The following is a 23,089-nucleotide window of genomic DNA, read 5'->3' as shown; positions in this document are numbered from 1 at the left end:
CTCGCCTTTTCTGTAGCAGGCACCGTTTTCCTGCAGGAAAACAAAAGTTTAGCAACTGGCGTTCTCCTCTGCTTAAATCTTGCCAGTCGTTCCAAGTCTCCATTGGTTCTCAGTATTTACTATTGCTGAATAAGTTAGTCTCCCTGCCATAGAAACAGAAAGTCTTGATGAGAAAAATATCTTATGTTACGTCTTAACGTTTTTCTGTCCTTCCTCAAACCTAATCGTCTTTTTGATTTGCACTGCAAATTCCATGTATGAACATTTTCATATGTTTACTTTTCTAGAGCATTCAATAAAAGCTGATTTCCTTTAGTTAAAAAAATGTTGTTTTAAAAATATATTGTTTTATTGGGGTGCCTGGGTGACTCAGTTGGTTAAGTGTCCAACTTCGGCTCAGGTCATGATCTCATGATTTGTGCGTTCGAGCCCCACGTCAGGCTCTGTGCTGACAGCTTGGAGCCTGGAACTGCTTCGGTTCTGTGTCTCCTTCTGTCTCTGCCCCTCCCCAACTTGTGCTCTGTCTCTCTATGTCTCTCAAAAAAATAAATAAATGTAAAAAAAATTTTTTTTAAATATATATGTTGTTTTATTAAAGTTAATGCTATACTCTTAATAAAATAATGCCCCAAGGGGCGCCTGGGTGGCGCAGTCGGTTAAGCGTCCGACTTCAGCCAGGTCACGATCTCGCGGTCCGTGAGTTCGAGCCCCGCGTCGGGCTCTGGGCTGATGGCTCAGAGCCTGGAGCCTGTTTCCGATTCTGTGTCTCCCTCTCTCTCTGCCCCTCCCCCGTTCATGCTCTGTCTCTCTCTGTCCCAAAAATAAATAAACGTTGAAAAAAAAAAATTTTTTTTTAAAAAAAATAAAATAATGCCCCAAATAATTCAAGTGCTAGAAGTCATCTTCCAGTTGTAAGTGGGCTCTGTCCATAAAGTATTATTTTTTGAGTTAATTGCTTAAGAACTAGAGCCAAGTTTTCCCTGGAAACAATGTTAAACTTTTTGGTTAGATTTTTTAGGCCAGCTCAAAATATTTGTGAAGTATGCAAAGCCATTGTGAGTGGGAAAGTTCTTTTGGAATTCTCTCTTGGGCAGATAGAAAGCCATTTGACTCTTACTTTTTTCCTGCCTGCCCTCTAGGCAATGAAAATGGTCCTATAATAGCCCATTAACTACCAGTAGAAGGTTTAGAAGGACAGAGTGAACTAACTGCTTCTTATCACTTTGTTTTCCTTTCATTCCCAGCTTCAGTTGTTTAGGAACTGAGAAATTAGACTTAAAATGTTTGCTCGTCTCCAAGGTCCTTACAGTAGTGTGATCAATCTTTTCACCTACCTTTTCGTTATTCTTTAAAAATAAGGACAGCCTTGCCAAACCCTGGTGCATAGCACGCTTTTACCATTCCTTTTTCTCTCTTAGAGCATGGATCATTTTGATGACATTGGTCCCAGTGTCGTCATGGCCTCCCCGGGCATGATGCAAAGTGGCTTATCCAGAGAGCTCTTTGAAAGCTGGTGCACGGATAAGAGGAACGGCGTCATTATAGCAGGGTACTGTGTAGAAGGGACACTTGCCAAGGTCAGCTATGAGACCACTGTGTCATTCCTAATCAGAATTGCCAAGGTGGCCCGTTAAAGTCTGAGAGGCACTTAATCTTGTTGCAGTAAAAAGTATGGAAGGGAACCTAGTTGAGACCAACAAAAACATGAATACCTCATTCACTGAAGAAGTTTACTAATATGTATTCTCCTGAAAAGCCGTAGAAGGTGTTTGGGTTGATTGCCCTTCTTCCTAACGATGCAGAATGGTTGATGTTAGCTCTTCGGGATGTACACATTGTGGGAAGTACGTGCAGAACTTTAGAAACAGTTTCTGAACATCCAAGCATCACATTCTCTTACCCCTGTTATCTATATAACTTGTCTTATTTCTTAAAATACGTTGTGATTCCCGGGGCACCTGGGTGACTCAGTGGGTTGAATGTCCAACTCTTGGTTTTGGCTCAGGTCATGATCTCACAGTTCATGAGTTCGAGTCCTGCATCCATCTGTGCTGATGGCACGAGCCTGCTTGGGATTCTTTCTCTCAGAATAAATGAATAAATGTTTAAAAAATAAAATAAAACTGACTTCCAGAATAGAAGCACATCTGTTTGAAAAGCGACTTTACCAAGCAAGAGAATAGTTGGGAATACAAGTTTGGCTTGTATTGTACAATTGTACAAGTTAACAGTTGTCACTTCCAGTATTTCAAATACATTGAAATTTAGTTAACCTGCCTGCTTTCCTGATTAAATATTTGCTTGCTCAAGAAAATAAGTATTTGATATTTACTAAGTCGCTATTAGAATGATTTTTGTGCTAAAGGTCCTAAATTTAATGTAAGAGTTTATGGCTGCATTAAAAAATAGAAAATGTCCCTTTTCTTTTCTGACTGGGTAGTTTATTTGTTTTGCTTTTTTAAATTTTTCTTTCTTTTTCACAGCATATCATGTCTGAACCAGAAGAAATCACTACCATGTCTGGACAGAAGTTACCGCTGAAAATGTCTGTTGATTACATTTCTTTCTCTGCTCACACAGATTACCAACAAACCAGTGAATTTATCCGTGCTTTGAAACCGCCTCATGTGGTTAGTCTATGAATTTGATTTCTAACATTAAAGGGGAAAGAAACATACCCAAGAAACCATAGCAGCTGGTTTTCAAGTCAAACACCGCTTGTCGCTAAGGTAGCCTTTCAACAGAGCACTTTTGCTTGTACTTGGATCTGACCTCTACAGCTCCCCTTTGAGTTAGGCAAGCTGTGCACTGTAATTTTCTCCACTTACCTGAGGTCACTTAGCAGATCCACCAGATCGAGACCCAGTGCTCTTTCTGTCCCTTTCTGTTGCCTCCCCAGTAACTTAAGAGCACAGGCTTTGCAGTATGCTGGTTTTGAATCCCCGTTCTATCCCTTACTTGCTGGGCAAATTACTTATCCTGTCTGTACCCCATTTGTAAATAGGGATAACAATGCCTCATAAGGTTATTGTGAGGAAGGAGTGAGAGAACATATATATCTAAAGCATCTAAAATGGTGCCTGGCATGTAGTAAATGCTTAATAAGATGGAAAGAAGGGAGAGACAAGTCATGTAATGGTAGAAATTAAAGATCCAAATAGATACGAAATGTATTACATAGCTCCTTACTGATGTGCTTTGTTTATATTTTTAAGTTTCATGTAATTATGAAAATAACAATTATATTTTGGTGGGACTAGGGAGGGGGTAAGAGGGAAAAGCTAAAAAAACATGTATTTTTAATCAACAGAACACTCAGGGAATATGTGTCTCGAAACAGATGAAGTGCCCTTTCTGAATGTATTTGCAAGTAGTTAGAGGAAATAGCCTTCTGCTAATTTTTTTCCTTAAGTTGTTTTTTTTTTTTATCGTGGCAAAATATATATAACATAAAACTTGTAATTTTAACCATTTTTTAAGTGTACAATTCAGTGGCATTAATTACACTCACAGTATTGTACAGCCATCACCACTATCTATTTCTAAAACTTTTTCATCACCCCGAAAAGAAATTGTACCTATTAAGCAAAAATTTTCCATTTCCTCCTCCCCAGCCCCAGGTAACCTCTAATTAACTTCGTAAATTTGCCTATTCTAGATATTTCGTGTCAGTGAAATCATATAAAATATATATAATATGTCCAAGGTTCATCTGTATCGTAACATGTATCAGAACTTCATTCCTCTGTGTGGATGAAAATAACAGTCCGTTGTGTGTAGATACCACATTTTGTCTGCACATCTGCCAATGAACACGTAATGCTAAAGTGAACATGGGCCTGTAAGAATCTGAGTCGCTTTTTTCTGCTCCTTTGCACATGTGCCAAAGAGTGTAATCACTGGGTCATGTGTTGTTAACTTTTTGAGGAATCACTAACCCTTCCCACTAATGGTAGTGGCCTCACCATTTTACTTTCCCCCCAGCAGTGCACAAGGATGCCGGTTAGCCCATATCCATGCCAACACTTGCTAGTTGCCTTTGTTTAATTATAGTCATTCTAATAAGTGTGAAGTGGTATCTCATTGTGGTTTTGATTTTCACTTCCTAACGACTGATGATGTTGAGCATCCCTTCATGTGCTTTTTTGTTCATTTTTGAGTTCTTTCTAGCATGGTAGTCCTCACAGGTATTTTCCCATTGGTCCTTACTTAGGAAGCAGATTCTCGGGTGGGGAAAAATCCCTCTCCTTTTTAGCATCATGAACGGTCGAATTGAGCTACAGCGCAGGCTCCTTACAGGTGTTTCCTAGCGTATGTGGTTTATGGATATTCCCCCCACATTTTAAAGCCAGGGAGGGAGTGTCGTACTGCCCTTTCTCTCTGGTGTCACCACCTCATCCTCAGGCCATTTCATTGCTCTTCAGGCTCTCTCTCTGCTGACAGTTAAAATTCCTGGATTCAACTCGATGCTTACCTTCCTTCAGTAACCAGGTCAGCAAAAGTATATCTACATGATAATGTAACAATAGTGTTAGTAGTAATAATGAGCAACAGCTGTCAGTTATTATTTACCACGTGCCAGGTACTGTACTCATGTTTTAAGTAATCTCTGGCCCAGCGTGGGGCTTGAACTCTCAACCCTGAGATCAAGAGTTGCGTGCTCTACTGACTGAGCCACCCCGGCACCCCTGTACTCATGTTTTACGTGTATCAACTTGCTTACTCCTTACAACCAACAACTGGTTATAGATGAGAAAACCGAGATGTTACGTAACTTGCTCAAGTTTACGGAGCTAGTAAGTGTTTGAAGAGCCGGGCGTTGTGTTTAAGCAGCCAGGCCTCGAAGCCTGGGCTCTTTGCTAGGTCTAGTAGTGATGCCGGGTTGGCTTCTGTTAGCCCAGGCAGCAATCTATAGATTAAGGATGATCTGTCTTGTAAAATACAGGTTATAAAAGTGAATAGGAGGAGACTGGTATCTGATGCAATTGTCGTCAATACCCCTCAAACACAATTTCATTTGGTTCTGAAATATTTTATTTGGTATTACTATAATAAACAGAAGAAAATATCAAAGGTCTTTGTTATCCCCTATAAAAAGCTTCTTTAGAAAGCCTTGTATTAAAATGGGGTACCTGGGTGGCTCAGTAAAACGTCCAACTCTTGATTTCGGTTCAGGTCATGATCTCCTGGTTTGTGAGTTGGAGCCCTGCATTGGGCTCCGTGCTGACAGTGCAGAGCCTGCTTGGGATTTTTTCCCTCTCTCAAAATAAGTCAACTTAAAAAAAAAAAACAGGCTTGTATTAAGAAATGTAAAGAAAACTATGGGTGTTTTCTTCATTAGTAGGAGTGGCAATAGTTTCATACAGGAATCACGTATCTAAAGCTGGTAGAGGCTGTGGAGTTTACAGAAGTCACGTGGTCCAGCCCTTTGCAGCTGAGTACGGAAGTCTAGAAAAAGTCCAGCTTCCACAAAGTTGTATGTCTTGTTAGTGGCAAAAAACTGAAGTTGAAGTTTCTTTACTCTGTCTTAAAATAGTTCCACTTCAGGATTTTTAAGGCCAAACAGAATGAAAATACCTATACAAGTTTGATTGACTGGAGATCCTTCAAAGTAGTTCAGCTTAATAACTTCGAGTATATGTGTTTCAATATTTAAGTCAGATAGGGGCCATCCTTAACCCACACTAAGAGTGTTTCCCTGTGCTCTCTGAAAATTCATTCTGTGTAGATTTTAGTCCACGGAGAACAAAATGAAATGGCCAGATTGAAAGCAGCCCTGATTCGAGAATATGAAGATAACGATGAAGTTCACATAGAGGTTCATAATCCTCGGAACACAGAAGCTGTGACCTTGAATTTCAGAGGAGAAAAGCTAGCCAAGGTAAAAGGTTGTGATTTCTAATCTTACCCAGGTCTTTGCTAAAGGGAAATGTATACTTAAAAATACAGCCTTCTTTTAATCAAAGCAAGATAATGTGCTTAATGATGATTTCTGTTTACTTAGTATACTATAAGAATTTTCTCCTGGGGTCACCTGGGTGGCTCAGTTGGTTAAGCGTCTGATTTCCACTCAGGTCGTGATCTCATGGTTTATGAGTTCAAGCCCCGCCTTGGGCTCTGTGCTGACAGCCTGGAGCTTGGAGCCTGCTTCAGATTCTGTAACTCCCTCTCTCTCTGCCCCTCCCCTGCTCATAATCCGTGTCTGTCTGTCTGTCTGTCTCTCTCTCAAAAATAAACATTTAAAAAAATAAAATTAAATATAATTTTTTTAAAAAAAAAGAATTTTATCTTGGGGTGCCTGAGTGGCTCAGTCATTTGAGCGTCCAACTCTTGATTTGGGCTCAGGTCATGACTTCGTGGGATTGAGCCCCGAGTCGAGCTCCGCACTGATGGTTGGAGCCTGCTTGGGATTCTCTCTCTCCCTCTTTCTCCCCTCTGCCCCTCCCCTTGCTCACTCGCTCACTCTCTCTCAAAATAAATAAGCATTTAAAAAGGAACTGAAGGAATTGTTTCCTTATGCTCTTTTAGGTCTTCTTCTGATTCTTCTAGTTCATTTCTTCACACAGAAAATTTTCAAGTACATTAGATCTTAATGCAGTTGAGTTTGATAGCTTTTTAAACCACATCTCCACTTCCTTTTCATTCCTGTATCTGAGGAAGGAAATTCATTACTGTTTTATTACTACATCTCATACAGTATAATGTCTACTGGTCCTTCTCCCAGAGAATGTAAAGATAGATAGGTCTGTGTCTTTAAACATATGTGGTATGATGGAACTTACAAAAATTTGTCCTTTTTTGATGTTGAAATATAGTATTTTCAGAATTTAAAAATAGTTAAAGGGGCGCCTGGGTGACTCAGTTAAGCGTTCAATTATTGATTTCTGCTCAGGTCACGATCTCATGGTTCATGAGTTCAAGCCCTGAGTCAGGCTGTGCACTGACAGCACAGGGCCTGCTTGGGATTCTCGGTTACCCTCTTTCTGCCCCTCCCTGCTCACCCTCTATCTCTGTCTCTTAAAATAAATAAACATTTAAAAAGATAAATAAAATCGTTAAAAACCTTACCTGAGACTTCAGAGCGATACTATAAGGTATCCACATTTGTGCCTCCTGTGAAGATTTTTTTTTTCTTTTAAATGTTTATTTATTTTTGAGAGAGAAAGAGTGTGTGTGAGCAGGGGAGGGGCTGAGAAAGAGGGGGACAGAGGATTTGAAGCCAATTCTGTGCTGACAGCAGAGAGCCCGATGCGGGGCTTGAACTCACAAACTGTGAGATTATGACCTGAGCCAAAGTCGGACGTTTAACCGACTGAGCCACCCAGGCACCCCTTCTGTTAAGATTTCTTTTAAGATACTTCTAAGGGAAACTTTTTAATGATCTATCTGAAGTTTTAAATATCAGACATGTATTAATGAGCAAATTTACAGCAATTCTTTTAATATATAATGAGCCAGATATAAGAAGGCTAATTGATGAATATCCTTCCTTGCAGTTGAGTTTGAGGGGGGAAAAAGTTAGGACGTGAGGCTTTTGTTGCCAGAGAAGAACAGAGGGTTGTATTGACTCCTGTTCACAAAACTTTTTAATGGAAGCAATCTTACACCTATAGGAAAATGTATTCAGTTGGCCATCTAAGAGCTGATTTCCCAGACTCTGCTGGTTGAGATGGAGGGAGGAGAGGTTTTATAGTCAGACTATTTAGGAGAAGCGGAGTTGAACAAAAATAAGCTGTTTTCTTTACCGCTGGACTTTTCAGAGTTTTATTATGCCATTGTGCATTATAAATCTTCAAGAAATACAGTACACAGCATTTTAAAAAGTTTTAACTACAGAACTGGGAACACCGTATAGATATGTATGTCACTTATATATAACTTGTGTATATGCATAGAGAAACTGTTGTCAATACCTGTTTCTTTGTACAGGTATTGATATACCAAATATAGCTTTGTATTAGAATGTGGTTCTGTGATTTCAGCCATAGGTGTGGTTACTTAAAATCATTAGCTCTAGTTTTTTTTCTCTGAAGTGCAGTCACTTTACTTACGGTGAAGTCTTTTACGGCAGCCATCCTCAACCATGCAAAACAGAAACTAAGAAGTAGGTGAAGGGAAGCAGATCCACAAAGAACTATCAGAAAAGCCATTCACCTTGTACACGTGTCAGGCCAGCCAGTTGTATGTACGTTAATAAATCAGCACATTGGAAACCACGCGCTCGGCACAGCCGGCCGCAGCGGGCGAAGTCGGAGGAATCCTCGCTCTCTCGGTCTTGCTCTCTGAGGTGCTCGTGTGCAGGCAGACAAGCTCACCCAGCTTCTCGGCATCTGGGCCATCCCTGTATTTAAGATCGGTCTCCTGGGGGCAATGCTCCTTTCATTACCTCACCAGCACTTAAGGGAAAAGTCACCCTGACAAATCATCTGACGTAGAGCTTTGTCCCCTCATAGAGTTATAAGAGCAAACACTGTTACCACTGCCTGGCTGCTCTTTGTCCTTACTTGATGAGAGGAAACAAGTATGAAATACACTGGCTTTTTCCTCTTTGGGTTCACTTGTTAGTAGCGAAGACCAGTTACATTTAAGAAAGTTGGGTTTCATGCTTGTAAGGTATTTGGTTTTGTTAGTTTTTGAGCAATCATTACTTTCTTTTAAAAATTCTTGCCCCTTGGTCGTAGGAGTTCTTCAACACCTGTCTTTATGGACAGATATTGGCAAAATCTTATCTTTATTGATGAGATATCACCTATCTTTATTGACCTGTCTATCCAAAGATGCTCCTCCTCTGCTAGTGTTGAGCCTAGTATAGACTTGCACCTTTGCATGAGGGAGCTCACCGTGTACGAGGCCTAAACCAGCGTGCAGGAGCACGTACATTTCTGGCCTGCACCTGCAGCCTTCCCACCATGTTACAACTGTTGACAGCTTTCGGAGGCCCCAGCACCTATACGTTTACTTGGTTGCTGAACTGATTGGAACTGAACTGAACCTAGCTCTTCTTGCCAGATCTCCCCCGTGACTCTTGCCTTTGGTCTCTTGGTGGCTCTGTTCCTGTCCTCATCATCGACCTATATAACATTTTTTATTTTTCATGTTAAAATTCATGTCATTTTCATGGTTCACATGTCAGATGGTCATCATTGTGATTGAATATCTAAATAATTGCATTTTCCAAGATTCTGTTTTCTTCAAGTTTTTTGTGTTTTTTTTTTTTTTTAATAATAGGTCATGGGCTTTTTAGCAGACAAAAAACCAGAACAAGGCCAGCGGGTCTCAGGAATACTTGTTAAAAGAAACTTTAATTATCACATACTTTCTCCTTGTGACCTCTCCAGTAAGTATACTATTAAACATCAAATATCAGTTATTTTAATATTGAAAGAAAATCTGTGAAAACTTTTCATACTAATGGCCAAATCTTAAGTAGCAGCCAAATAATAAAATAGAAATTGATGAATTAATGATCCACATAGTTTTACGGGGGAAAAAAAAAATCTTCCTTGAACTACTTAAATGTTTGAATTCTTTGCAAAATAACTTTTTTCTTAATTGGGAACATAAGTTGACCTCTAAGACAGGTTGACTGCTCCTGCTGACCCTTTACAAGCCTGTTTTCCACCTTTTACAGTGGAGTCCTGGTACTTTTGTTTTCTAACGTAAACTTGAATGCCCCCCCACCCCACCCCCGACACACGCACGCATTTTGGTCTTTGTGACCTATAGTTGTACGTTCCTTGCTGGGCCTTTATGTCGTGTGCCTGTGTAAATGCTGAGCCATCACTGCTTTCACAGTAAATACGGTATTATCATCTTCAATAACGGTGCTCAGTTTTATGCAGATAGCCATAACAGAGTATGAGCACCTTATGAAGGAGGAAGAAATAGCAGTGTTTAGGGATTCATCTGAGCTGGGCCAGCTGTCAGCTTCTAGCCCATCACACAGTGGAGTGTAACTTGTTCTCTGTCCAGCGGTTAGTGGATCTTACTCTGTGCCAGGCACTGTGCCAGGCGTTGGAGGACTAAGAGTATGCTACAGAGCATGGTGCCAGCCCCTGGAAGGCTGTCTAGGGAGAGGCGCAGCCTTGTCAAGAGCTAGTCCCAGCACTGATGAGTGACAGAGAGGTGCATGGTAAGTGCATGAGGAGAGAACGGACCCAGACAAGTCGGAACAAGTTGTGCGAACCAGGTAGCCCTTGTGGCAGGTGCTGAAGGATTGCCGGGGTTGCCTGGCCCAGAAGAAAGCAGAGGACAGCTGGTGCCCTGGCTCGGAGATCTCCAGGGACCCGATTTTTTGAGGGCAGTGAGGCTGCTTTCTTACGGCTGAAGCAGAAGCTAACTGTGGGGAGTTCAGGGGGGAATGTAGGGCAGGAGCCAATTAAGGAGCATCTTCTAAGCTTTCTCAAAAACAAGTTCTCCTTTACTTTGCTTTAATTTCTCTCTACTCGTGTATGTGTTCACAGGCTCTATTTTCTGCGACCAGAATTGTTACTTAAAGTGTATCTGTTCTAATTTCCTCTTCAGATTATACTGACTTGGCCATGAGCACTGTGAAACAGACCCAAGCCATTCCGTATACTGGTCCTTTTAATTTGCTCTATTACCAGCTACAGAAGTTGACAGGTGGGTATTTATTGAAATTCACCTAATTGTTTTCTGCTTTTGAGTAAGAGAAGTATATACCCAGGAAAGGAGACTGTTCCATTTGGGTTGTTGTCTCAGAATTGCACAGATGTTATTTGCACTTCACTTGGACATGTTATCACCTTTGGGTAAATTTTTGAAAATATACTCCTAAGTTTTTTTTAATTGCATTATACTTCTTAGCTTTGATCCACTGAAAATTCTAAAAATATCAGTAACCTTTGCTGCTCACATTTAAAATCCACTTTAGTTTACTCTTCTAAATTTCATCTATCTCTTTTCTTTGTTCAGTGAAAATAGGTTTTCTGGTTCCATCAGTACCAGTCTATACGGCAGGTTTTAGAAGAACACACGAACACTGGCCAAATGCCAGTAAAACAGTAAACCTATTCTGTTTTCGTAGTAGATCATTTGAGTTAGATTTTTATGTATTAACATAATGAAAGGCAATGACTAAGTTAAAAGGCGTGGATGCCCTCTAATAAGCGGGAACACTTTAATTTTTTTTCTATAATTTTTTTTTAATGTTTATTTATTATATTTGAGAGACAGCACAAGTAGCAAAGGGGCAGAGAGAGAAGGAGACACAGAATCTGAAGCAGGATCCAGGCTCTGAGCTATCAGCACAGAGCCCAATGTGAGGCTCAAACCCACAAGCTGTGAGATGACCTGAGCCGAAGTCTGACACTCAACAGACTGAGCCACCCAGGCACCCCAAAGCGGGAACAATTTAGATTACTTTCTATTAATGTGCTCTTCGTTATTCAAATAGCAAAATATTACTATAAAATAAATCCGTAGAAAGAAAATCTTTTTTTGCTTCATCTTCACATGAGAATTACAGGTCATAACATAGAAAGTTAATAAAATATGTCTGAGTTAATTCTTAATTAAGAGGTGACTGGGAGGACCAGAAAAGCCTCCTCTTAGACAATAGAATTTCCCTAAAGAATGATTAAGCTTATGAAGACAGAAGGAAGAAGTGACTATTGGCAGTAGTTGAGTGGTCTCATGTCAGATTTTAAGATACTAGTGGAATATTAAGACGCTAGTGACTAAATCTCTTATGTAAACACAGATATTTAACAATCACCAAAGTTTGCAACTGATAAGATGTTTCATGTCCCAGGTAAATCCTGCCTCATTATATGAATTTTTATAATACATGTTGAGATCTTTCAGTTGCTGTAAGCATTCAACATAAAACTTAGTTATTTGAAATCTCACTATTCAAATGAGTAATTAATTTTTTCATTGTGAATCAGATTTATTTCAGCTATCTCTATAAACAAAGGAATAATGATGCCTCTGGAAGATTATCGAAAATTATATACATCTTAATATTACTTCCTTTTTTCAGGTGATGTGGAAGAATTAGAAATTCAAGAAAAACCTGCTCTGAAAGTATTCAAAAATATTACTGTAATACAGGAACCAGGAATGGTGGTATTAGAAGTAAGATAAGATCATTTACCTAAACAAAGAGGGGAAAAAAGTTTTAAGACTTCACATATAATTGTAGAGAAAATTTGTTCTTAAGAAAAAAATTACTGGAAAATAGATCCATGCATGTTTTTTTTCCAAGACCAGCTTTAAATATGACCTCGCTGGGCATTTTCTATGTAGTTCTAGTAACATAAAAACTAGTATTAAATTAAGGCTTAATATTTAGCATGTGTAGTGAGTATAGGTCTCTCAGATGAGAAGTTTCAGCTAATTTTGTGATGGCCCTGGATGTCTTCAGTTACATCAGAACATCCGACATTCTCAAGAGAAAAGTCAAATTGTTACATTGAAACAAATAGACTTGTCATGTTAACACTTTTAAGACAGTGGAATTTTGAAAATTCAAATAAGCAATATTGAAATGACCCAAATACACAAAGGCTAGAAACCACTGAATGTGGTTTCTACTATTAGAATTTTCAATTCCTACAGGTGGAATTTGGAACCCAGACACCGAATTAATTTGATGGTTGATGGTGATAGCTTGGCATCTGTCCGGTTCAAAGAAGGACTTTTAGAGTGAATCCTCGAACTGAATCATCCAGGGAGGTGCCTGGTTTCATTCTCTGCCTCAGGGGGAATTGCGTGTAAATTTCCCAGCTAGATGGTGCGCTATTTTGTTCATACACATTATTTTTTGAAACTAAAAAAGATCTGCCAACTCGGGTTCCACTGCAGGCAGTTCTGGGATTTAAGTTGAAATTTGATTCATAAAGATGAAAGTAACTGAAGAAAGTGTCAGAAGGAGTAGTTGTCTATAACACGATGTCAGACACAATAATACATAAACATTACTGCCCTAGGAAAGGGAAAAATTATTAGAGACGTTCATTTAGCTCTTTCTACTAAATGCTGTACTTGTATTCCCTGGAATTAACATGTCCAAGAGCGTCTCAGAGAAGGGTTTTCAAGTGCCTCACAACGCTTGTAAAAGCGCTTTTTGAAAAGGTAACAGGTAGGTAGGGAAGGCACGTGTTCCTGAAGTAATTCACCTGCTCTCTCCGTGACCTGGCAGGCCTGGAAAACTATCTTGGAACACCCACCCAGCATGTGCACAAGTGTCAGGGTCCTAGGCTTTGGCTTCCTGTGAGAAACAAAAGTACATGTTTAGAGATACTACCCTGTGCCGGCACTGGGTGTGCTTCTGAAACACGGTGCTTAGGGCTCAGCCTGCTGCCAGCAGTCCCCACCGGTCACCTCACACCAGTGACCTCTGTGAGACAAAGGTGCTGGGTAGGAGGATTAAATGAGGGAATGCATATCAGGCCCCTGCCGCAGAGGAAGTGCTCAGGACATGTTACTATTGTTATTAGTAGGACATTAGAGAAGTCCCGCATTATTAGTTTTAGGAAACAATTAGTTAATGTCAGTGAAAATGCTAGAAACAGAAGTCCCATATATACAGTCTTTTGTGGTCAGCTGTATTCCTACCTTCCTAATTCTGCCTTTTGCTTCCCAGTGGTTAGCAAACCCTTCCAACGATATGTATGCGGATACAGTAACAACCGTGATCCTGGAAGTTCAGTCAAACCCAAAAATCAGGAAAGGTATAACATTATTTCATTTTTATCAGTTAATTCTTTGGCTTCTCCCGTGGTCTGTGAACTAAAAAGCAGAAGACAGAGTCCTAGAACTTGAAATCTGATTTTCCCCTTCCTGTCACCTTTAAGATATATGTATAACAATGCAGATTACTAATATTTTACTTTCTGTTTTGGGTCTTTACTTGTGCTATTGCCAAAATTCTGGTTGCCATGAACACAAAGATAAAATTCCTTAGTAATAGTCCTCTTAAAAACAGTTTAACAGAAATTCCAAAGTATTGCTGAATTGAGCCAGCATGTCTCGTAAAAAATAATGCTGCCTTATACATATTTAGTAAAACTTGTTGAACTGAATGGAATCTCTCTATAGGACAATTTTGCAACCACTTTTTGTTTTCTTGGTACATAGCAACTTTCAGTCAGAGAAAGATATCTTTGTGTTAGTAAAGATACCTTTGTGTTATTTCTTCATAGTTTTATTCTATTTTATACATAAATCAATATTAAACATGTCTTAAGGTATGCATCATTGGCATATAAAGTAGCCCTTTTTGCTACTATGGGAGGAAGTCACCCTGAAGAATTTCAGGGGCCAGCCTGAAATAAAGGCCAGCCTGTACCCCTCTCCTAGCCTCAGATCTTGTTCTCTGATAGAATAGTTCTCTTTCTTAAAATAAAAAAATTTAAAAAAATAAAAAATGGGTTAGCAGTATTTGATTTCAGAAGGAAAAAATGTTTAGCTGAATAGTTCATAATGCATCTTCTTATAACAACTAAATTCTGGAGTGAATAAATACCTAGACCAGTGTAAATTACTCATCTGAGGTAAGCATTTGAATTTGCGTAACACTAAAAATTTCAATTTGGGCACCACTGATCATGTGTTTTAATTGAATCAGTGGGTAATGGATCCCCCTGTGTGCACCTGATGTGGGGGAGGGAGCTGTGTGTTTATACAGGCCACAGGAGAACATCCAGCTCGGATTCTCATAGGATGCTCGTTCAGCGTCCCAGTCTCTGCCCTGGAGCACAAAACACGCCCAGGCCAGAACAGTTTTCAAGGCAGTGGTCAGTTTTCTCTTATTTGACGGTTTTACATTTTGCCTATCTTAGGTGGTACAAATGTAAAGGACGAAGTGCAGGGTGGGGGGTGTGTAGGAGGGGGGACCTTTTACAGAGGCCACCACTAATTAGTGGCACAGCAGTTAGGAGCAGCGAAACAAGGGACAGAGCGAAGCGCAGGGGACAAGAACCCAAGGATTACACGCGGGGTTTTTCGTGGGCGCACCTTTCGGTGTTGATGCCCACTTTGCTGAGAACACGGCCGGGCTTCGTGTTTCCCGTCTGTGTCGTAGGGAAGGAACACGTGAGCCATCCTAGACCGGTCTGACCTTACACTGGGTATTTTTCTTAGTGCTCTGATCCAGCATGAAAATGCACCTTCACTCTGATTGATGGTCGTTGAGTCAGAAGTAACTATTATTAGTGATCCATTTTCAGTAACAATAATTATATAAACATTTCTCCCTAAAGTTAGCCTCTGGGCATTTCAGCAGAGATTCATTGCAGACAAGTAGGAATAGGTTTTTTTCCATGAGTTTCTTGTGCTAAATTAGCTGGCTGGCCTATTTTCCCTCGTTCTTGCCTACTTTGTGTTACATGAAAAGGATACTATTTTCTTCTGGAGTAGTGAGGTGCTTGCATATTCATTTGACACATACTGATTGAGCTCAACCTTCTGTTTGGCAGGTATTGTTCTAGGTGCTTCAGGTACAGCAAACAAAGCAGATTGTTATGCTTTAGGAGCGGATATGTTAGCGCTGGGGCAGCCTCACAGGGTTTGGAGTGGGGGCAGACGTGTAGGGTTCTGTGGGCCATTTGAAGGACTTTGGACTTGTAGTCTGAGTAAAGTGTAATACTGTAATACTGAGTAATACTGTAAGGTTTTTAAAGGATTGCTGTGGTGCTTGTTGAGAGGAGATTGGGGAGGGCAAGTAAGAAAGCAGATGTTTCAGGTTGGAGCTCTTGTGGCCCTGCAGGTAGGAGGTGGCACTCCGGGGAGGGTGGGAGTGGTGCTGGTGGCAGAAAGTGGTTGGATTCTGGAGATACGTCGAAGGTCAAGCCAGCAGTATTTCCTGCTGGGTTAGATACAGAGGGTGAGAGAAAACAGATGAATTTTAAAGAGAGAAGACAGTGACCCAAGGAGTGACTCAGGGAGTGAATGATACCTTAGCATGGAGCCCTGCTGTCACCCTCAGGGCTAAGTGACAGGGTTTACTAGGTAGTACTTGCTTCTTCAGAATCTGGAAAATATTACAAGGACTGACACACTCCCTCTTTTCCTTTGCTGCACACGGGGCAGTTAAGGACGTTCATTCTGTACGTTTCTTGTGGCAAGAGTTGACTTTGTCGTATCCAAACATGGTATTTTAACGTGTTAGAGCACAGTCAACAACTAAGGCCCACAAGCCACGTCCAGCCCTCCACCTGTTTTTATAAAGTTTTATTGAAACAGCAATGCCCGTTTGTTTACATACCGTCTAGTGCTGCTCTTTGAGCAGCCACGGCAGAGTTGAGTAGTTACAGCAGAGACCGTGTGGTTCACAAAGCCTAAAACACGATCTGGCCATTTCCAGAAGTTTGCCAAGTCTATTTGAGAGGCAACTTCTGTGAACAGTCTGATTCTGTGTTGCTAGCATTTCGCTCCCCTTTAATTTCTTAGCCTGTTGACACTTGGGTTCAGATTCTGGAAACTTGTATTTGTGTCTGTGTGTGTGTGTTTAGCCCCGACTTCAATTTCTGTATCCCTTCTCACTGAGGACGAGGACGCACAGCAAAGCTTATTTTTCAAAATATATTATTTTATGTTCTTACATTCCATTACATTCTTCTGCACCTGTGTCCTGTTTTGACACACACACTACTAAGGGCAGTTATACGTGTAGAACTATGATTTCACATTATACACAGTGTAATCTTAGGTGTCTGAGGAGCTTATTAAATATTAGTAATAAATATGCAAATATACATACATGTGCACTCACATTTTCGAAAGTTTCTTTTAATAGTTTCATGGCTTAAATATTTTTAATACTGTCTTTTATGAGATTTTACATGTCAGTTAAGTGCTTATATGATACTTAATAGCATTGATCATAATTGAAGTATCAAGTTTTATTATATAGCTTTCTAGGCTGGCATCTGGTTTGTTGTATATTTAGTTAAAACTCATGAAACCGTTTCATCACAAGGAAAAAAAAACTTTTGTGACTGTGTGTTGTGATGGATGGTTAACTACACTTACCGTGATCATTTTGCTATGTATACCAATATCAAATCATGTTGTATATCTGAAACTCCTATAATGTTCTATGTCAATGAGATCTACATTTTTTTAAATATTTATTTTGAGAGAGAGAGAGAGAGCACAAGCAGGAAAAGGGTAGAGAGAGAGAATCCCAAGCAGGGTCCACACCATCAGCACGGAGCCCGACACGGGGCTCAATCCCACGAACTGTGAGATCATGACCTGAGCTGAAACCAAGAGTTGGACGCTTAACCGGCTGAGCCACCCAGACAACCCGATATCTACATTTTTTAAAAAGGAAAAAGACTTTGGGGCGCCTGGGTGGCGCAGTCGGTTAAGCGTCCGACTTCAGCCAGGTCACGATCTCGCGGTCCGTGAGTTCGAGCCCCGCGTCGGGCTCTGGGCTGATGGCTCAGAGCCTGGAGCCTGCTTCCGATTCTGTGTCTCCCTCTCTCTCTGCCCCTCTCCCGTTCATGCTCTGTCTCTCTCTGTCCCAAAAAATAAATAAATGTTGAAAAAAAAAAAAAAAAAAAGGAAAAAGACTCATGAGTTAAAATTAATCAGAGTTATTATCGTCTGACTTATAGAGTAATTTAGAAGAAATGACAATTTGACTCTTCCAGAGAGTAGATTCACCACAGTCAACTTTAAAACATTGACATCACTCCACAAAGAGACACCGTATCTCTAGCTATAATCCCCCAAACAACCACTAATCTACTTTCTGTCTCTATGGATTTGCCTCTTCTGGACACTTCATATAAATAGAATTATATGGGGCGCCTGGGTGGCGCAGTCGGTTAAGCGTCCGACTTCAGCCAGGTCACGATCTCGCGGTCCGTGAGTTCGAGCCCCGCGTCAGGCTCTGGGCTGATGGCTCAGAGCCTGGAGCCTGTTTCCCATTCTGTGTCTCCCTCTCTCTCTGCCCCTCCCCCGTTCATGCTCTGTCTCTCTCTGTCTTAAAAATAAATAAACGTTGGAAAAAAAAAAAAATTTAAATAGAATTATAACACATGGGTTTTTGTGACCGGCATCTTTCACTTAGCATAATGCTTTCAAGGTTCATCCCTGTAACATGAATCAGTCTTCACTCCTTTTTATGGCAAAATAACTTTGTAAGGAACGGCCAGATAGTTCTGTACTGTTTTATTGCTGGTGATAGCCTGGGAGATGGTTATGTCCCTGGTCACACTTGAAACTCCAGATCATCTTCCTGAACCATCAGATTGTTTTGGGAAGGGGAAGCTAAGTAATCTGACAAGTCGTTTTATTTCATTCCATTTCTTAAAGATTTTTTTCTTCAAAGTGATCTCTACACACAGTGTGTGGCTCGAACTTATAACCCTGAGATCAAGAGTCACACGTTCCACCAACTGAGCCAGCCAGGTACCCCCTAATTGGCAAATGATTTTAAATATTAATTTTAGTAAAATCATTACAGGTGCATTATATATAGTACAGTACTAAATTTGTATAATGTCTTAGGTAAAGCAAAAACTTCAGAGATCTCTGAGCATGGATGTGCCCCTAGAACTCCTGGAGTCACGATTTCACTTCACTCACAAAGGAAATGCGGAAAAGTTTGAGAAACATTACAAATAAAATTCGAAATCATCTTAAATGTCATTTTGTGGTTCTTTGTTTAACAAGAACAAAAAAGCAGTTTGCCGCAGCAGGTAGATGGAGTGTTGGTCACTTGAAGGATTCCGTAGTTAATTACCTTATCAATAACTGTGTTCAGATTACCGAGTCGGGAATTCTTTTAAATAAGAATTTGGAAATTGAACTCTTGCTTTTTTTCCCCCCCAGGTGCAGTACAGAAGGTTTCTAAAAAATTAGAAATGCACGTTTATAGCAAAAGGTTGGAGATCATGCTCCAGTAAGTGTTGCCCCAATTATTGCCCCACAAGGGTGAGCAAGGCAGAGGGCGGGGAGGAGGCAGCTGGCATTTAGTTCTGACTCACTAATGGTTGTGAGGCTCAGACAGGTTACTTGACCGCTCTGGATGTCTGAGTTTGTGTCTGTTACGTGGCTTGAACTGCATCCTTCCAGCTAAACACTCTAGCTAGTTCCAGATACCTTTGACCTCTGTGGTCCGCCATTTCTGTTATAGTTGACGAAGATTCGCTGACTGCCGTTTCTTGCCTGTGTCCAGCCTGCTGATTGGACTGCTGTTGCAGGAGCCCCTGTAACTGATGGGGACAGATGTGCAAATTAATGATTAAACCGTAGCTCCTTGAGGGGCGCCTGGGTGGCTGTTAAGTGTCTGACTCTTGATTTCAGCTCAGGTCATGATCCCAGGGTCGTGGGATTGAGCTCCGAGGTGTGCATGGAGCCTGCTTAAGATTCTCTGTCTCCCTCTCTCTGTCTCTGTCTCTCTCCCTCTCCCTTTCTCCCCCTCCCACTCCCTTCTTCCCCACTCGTGCATGCTCTCTTATTCTCTAAAATAAAACAAACAAATAAAAAACTGTAGCTTCTCAATGACAGAGGCAGTGTCTTCGTGACTTCTGTCACTAGGAAGATGACGCACAAAAGATGCTCAGTGAATAGTTTGAGGCTTCTGGAACTGATTCACAGGGGCAGACAGCCTGTGGACTTGTGAGCCACTTCAACTAGATGCCTGGATTTGAATACTGGCTCTGCTGCTTTCCAGCCTTGGGGCTTCCGATCCCTTCCATGTGTCTTGTTTTCCTTCTGTGTAGAAGGGGCTTCTTACTAAGATTTAAGTAAGCTCTTGGCCCAATATGGGGCTTGAACTCATGGCCCTGAGATCAAGAGTCACATGCTCTACCGACTGAGCCAGTCAGGCACCCCTGAAGCAAGCATTCTTAATGATAGCTGTGGATTTTACTCATTTTATAAAATTAACAAAATACGTGAAGTTACATCAAGTACATCTCAGGAATAGATAGAAGTCGTCTACTTTGGAATTAGGGGCTATTTTCAATATTATTTTTCCCTCAGTATACAAAAGTGTACTTGACTTATTTGTAAATGTACTCTGTACTAATGTTGCATCTTTGTTTGTCTTAAGGGACATATTTGGAGAAGACTGTGTAAGTGTAAAAGACGGTTCCATTCTCAGTGTCACAGTGGATGGAAAAACTGCTAATATAAACCTGGAGACACGGGTATGTAACTGCTCCTTCCTACACGTCAAGACATTTGGGAAAGAAAGCGAGAACAAAAATGGTCTGGTCTCACACCAGACAGCACACTTTTCCATTCTGACGTGTCCTTCCAGATTTTTCCTACATACGCTTTTCACAGGCTGGGTTTATGTTACTATACGTAAAGTCATACGTTCTTGCTTTTTCTTTTATTTATTTTTTAATTATTTTTTAAGCAATCTCGACACACAGTGCAGGGCTCGAACCCACAACTTCAAGCGCGATCAGAAGTGGGGTGCTCTTCCGGCTGAGCCAGGCGGGCACCCCACTTCATTGCTTCTTTCCCATCCTCTCTAAGTGTTCTTGCGTGGCACTGCACAGCACACGTCGGTATGTTTATATTCCCCCATTGTCTTCCTGTTCCACGAGAGGCCTGAATCCACCCCGGCATTTTCTCTAGTTTGGCATCCAGTTGATTTTAGATTTTTTCAGAGAAGCCGCTCTCTGGTTTGCACCAGCAAGATCCAAGTGGCTGTTCCAGACAGTAGGATTCGAGCCTGCTCTGGTCTCACACCACAGATCCCACATAAGTATTCCACAAGCATAAATGAATAAGCATATCTTCCTTGCAGGCCTGGTTTTGAAGATTAAAACAGTTCTAAGCAACTAACATGTTTTAAATTTCTTTTATGTTCTGTAACTATACAAATGCTTTGAGGAGACACTAAGTTTATCTTACCCCAGTAGAAAAATAAGATAAGAACATAAACAAGTGAATTTCTAGAGATGAAATATGGATAGCCAGCAAACACAGGAAACAAATGTTCAGATCCAATCCACTAATAATTAGAGGAAATACAGACTGAAAGTATGAAATATCACTGTTTGCCGATCATGTGGGCACAGATTATTAACAAGAGTGCTGTGACCCAGTGATGGTGAAAACAGGAAGTTTATTCTCAGGTGCAGTTTGGGGCAGGGAGGCAATTTTAAATGATACAGCACGTTCTTTCTGCAGAGCGGTTTGGTGATATGCATGAAAGGCTCAAAAAATAAATGCCTTTATCTACAATTACACTTGACTTAAACGAAGAAAATAATTAGACAAGTTAATGATAAAGTAGAGCAAAGATATATATACAAGGATTTCCATTTTAGCAGTGATTATAATATAAACAAAACTGCAAGAGACCAAAATATCCAAGAGTGGGAGACAGTAAACAAAATAACCGAATAAATAGAGTATGTGTATGGTGTGTGCTTATACATGGAGTACTGTATATATCGGGAAGTATATATATACAGGCCATCGGGAAGATGGCCATATGGGCGACTAATGTGCACAGGTGTCCACCTGCCTTATTGAGTGGAAAGAACAGTTACAAGATAGCAAGGATGATAAATTACCCCATTTTGGTTTTAAAGAAATATATATGTATAGCTAAAAGTCTGGAATGTTATACCCTAAAATGTTAACAGTTATCATTACATCATAGAATAAGGGTGTTATTTTTTTTTCTTTACTAAGTTTTGATATGAACAATATTTATGGTATGATAAAAAAATTTTAAAACAGCATATAAAACCTGGGTGGCTCAGTCCAGTTGAGCATCTGACTTCCGTTCAGGTCATGATCTCGCAGGTCGTGAGTTTGAGCCCCACATCGGGCTCACTGCTGTCACTGTAGAGCCCGCTTTGGATCCTCTGTTCCCTCTCTCTGTACCCCTCTCCTGCTTGCGCTCTCTCTCTCTCTCTCTCTCTCTCTCTCTCTAAGAGAGAGTTCACTGAGAACTCCAGGTCTCTTTTAAGAGAGAGAGTGCGAGCAGGGGCGGGGCAGAGAGGGAGACTGTCAGCACAGAGCCCAACGCGGGGCAACGCGGGGCTCAGACTCACAAACCACGAGTTCATGACCTGAGCTGAAGTCAGACACTCAGCCAACTGAGCCACCCAGGCACTGCAAAAAATAAACATTAAAAAAATAAATAAAACAGCTTGTAGTGTTTTGTAGCTGAGAAATAACTAGAAGATTGTAAGCCTAAATCAAATTGAATACCAAATGATGGCAAAAAAAAAAAAAAGCTTCCAAATGCTGAGCAGACAAGCACATCCAGAGCTCAGTAATTTGTATTACAAAGACTAACTTCCTTGTAGTATCATTTACTGGGTCAGAATATGGGCTTTGAAGTAAATATAGTTCACCATAGATTGTCCGTTTATTCTTTTTTTCTCCAAAATACATCTCTAATTAGACCCAGTCATTGTGCTGTCGGGAAACCGCATCCAGGCACCTGCCCCCCAGCGCGCGGTGTCGCAGTTCAGGTTCTTGAGAGTCCGTGTGGCCTCCCTCCCCCCCACCGGAAATGACTCTTCTTAAAGAGGAGTAGTTTCTCTTCCATATAGCACTTGTAGACACTTAACGTCAAAAGACCCGTTTGCGCTTTCACTTTCAGACGGTCGAATGTGAGGAAGGAAGCGAGGATGACGAGTCCCTCCGGGAGATGGTGGAGCTGGCCGCACAGAGACTCTACGAGGCCCTCACGCCAGTTCACTGAGAGCTGCGGGTCTGTGGACACGTGAAAGCTTGTCTTTAATGCTTGACTCTACTTCTCAAAATAAAATACGTTAGTTTCTCTGGAATAGCCTATTTACTTGTGATGTCAAATGGCCTGTGTTCCAACAGCTTAAATGCTGCTAAGTTACCAACTCCTCCGTCCATGATTCCAGAACTACCAAATAAACTGTTATTTCAGAGCTGATTCTGCTTCCAGGCATGTGCACAGCTGCCCCTGAAACCTCTCAGGTCTGCCCATAGCAACTGAACGAGAATGCCTTACTGTCCTCTTTAAAAAGGAAAGAAAATACACAATGGTTTGTATTTTCAGGTGCATATTCTGAGTTTGAATTCATAGAGATTATCACCTAACCACGCCCCTTTTGTGTTTCTTCCCTCCTGATACTCTTGCCAGATTCCTAAATTT

The 23,089-nt window shown here is 40.8% G+C and overlaps 1 protein-coding gene across 1 annotated transcript in view; it reads left to right on the top strand.

The window, feature by feature from the left end:
• Window positions 1-22,865, top strand: part of CPSF3 (cleavage and polyadenylation specific factor 3) — a 40,080-nt gene extending 17,215 nt beyond the window's left edge. Inside the window, exons 9-18 of the mRNA XM_030311674.2 lie at window positions 1,419-1,577; window positions 2,484-2,630; window positions 5,729-5,881; window positions 9,229-9,337; window positions 10,525-10,623; window positions 12,005-12,099; window positions 13,610-13,697; window positions 18,811-18,880; window positions 20,036-20,132; window positions 22,562-22,865. Coding sequence (XP_030167534.1) covers window positions 1,419-1,577; window positions 2,484-2,630; window positions 5,729-5,881; window positions 9,229-9,337; window positions 10,525-10,623; window positions 12,005-12,099; window positions 13,610-13,697; window positions 18,811-18,880; window positions 20,036-20,132; window positions 22,562-22,663 — 1,119 coding nt within the window. The 3' untranslated portion in view covers window positions 22,664-22,865. The remainder of the gene's footprint in view (window positions 1-1,418; window positions 1,578-2,483; window positions 2,631-5,728; window positions 5,882-9,228; window positions 9,338-10,524; window positions 10,624-12,004; window positions 12,100-13,609; window positions 13,698-18,810; window positions 18,881-20,035; window positions 20,133-22,561) is intronic.
• Window positions 22,866-23,089: the final 224 nt, after the last annotated feature.

Source organism: Lynx canadensis, chromosome A3 (genome assembly GCF_007474595.2).
Source record: "Lynx canadensis isolate LIC74 chromosome A3, mLynCan4.pri.v2, whole genome shotgun sequence".
NCBI classification, from domain to species: domain Eukaryota; kingdom Metazoa; phylum Chordata; class Mammalia; order Carnivora; family Felidae; genus Lynx; species Lynx canadensis.
The sequence above is the reverse complement of the archived record's forward strand: the minus strand, read 5'-3'. Positions and strand labels throughout refer to the sequence as shown.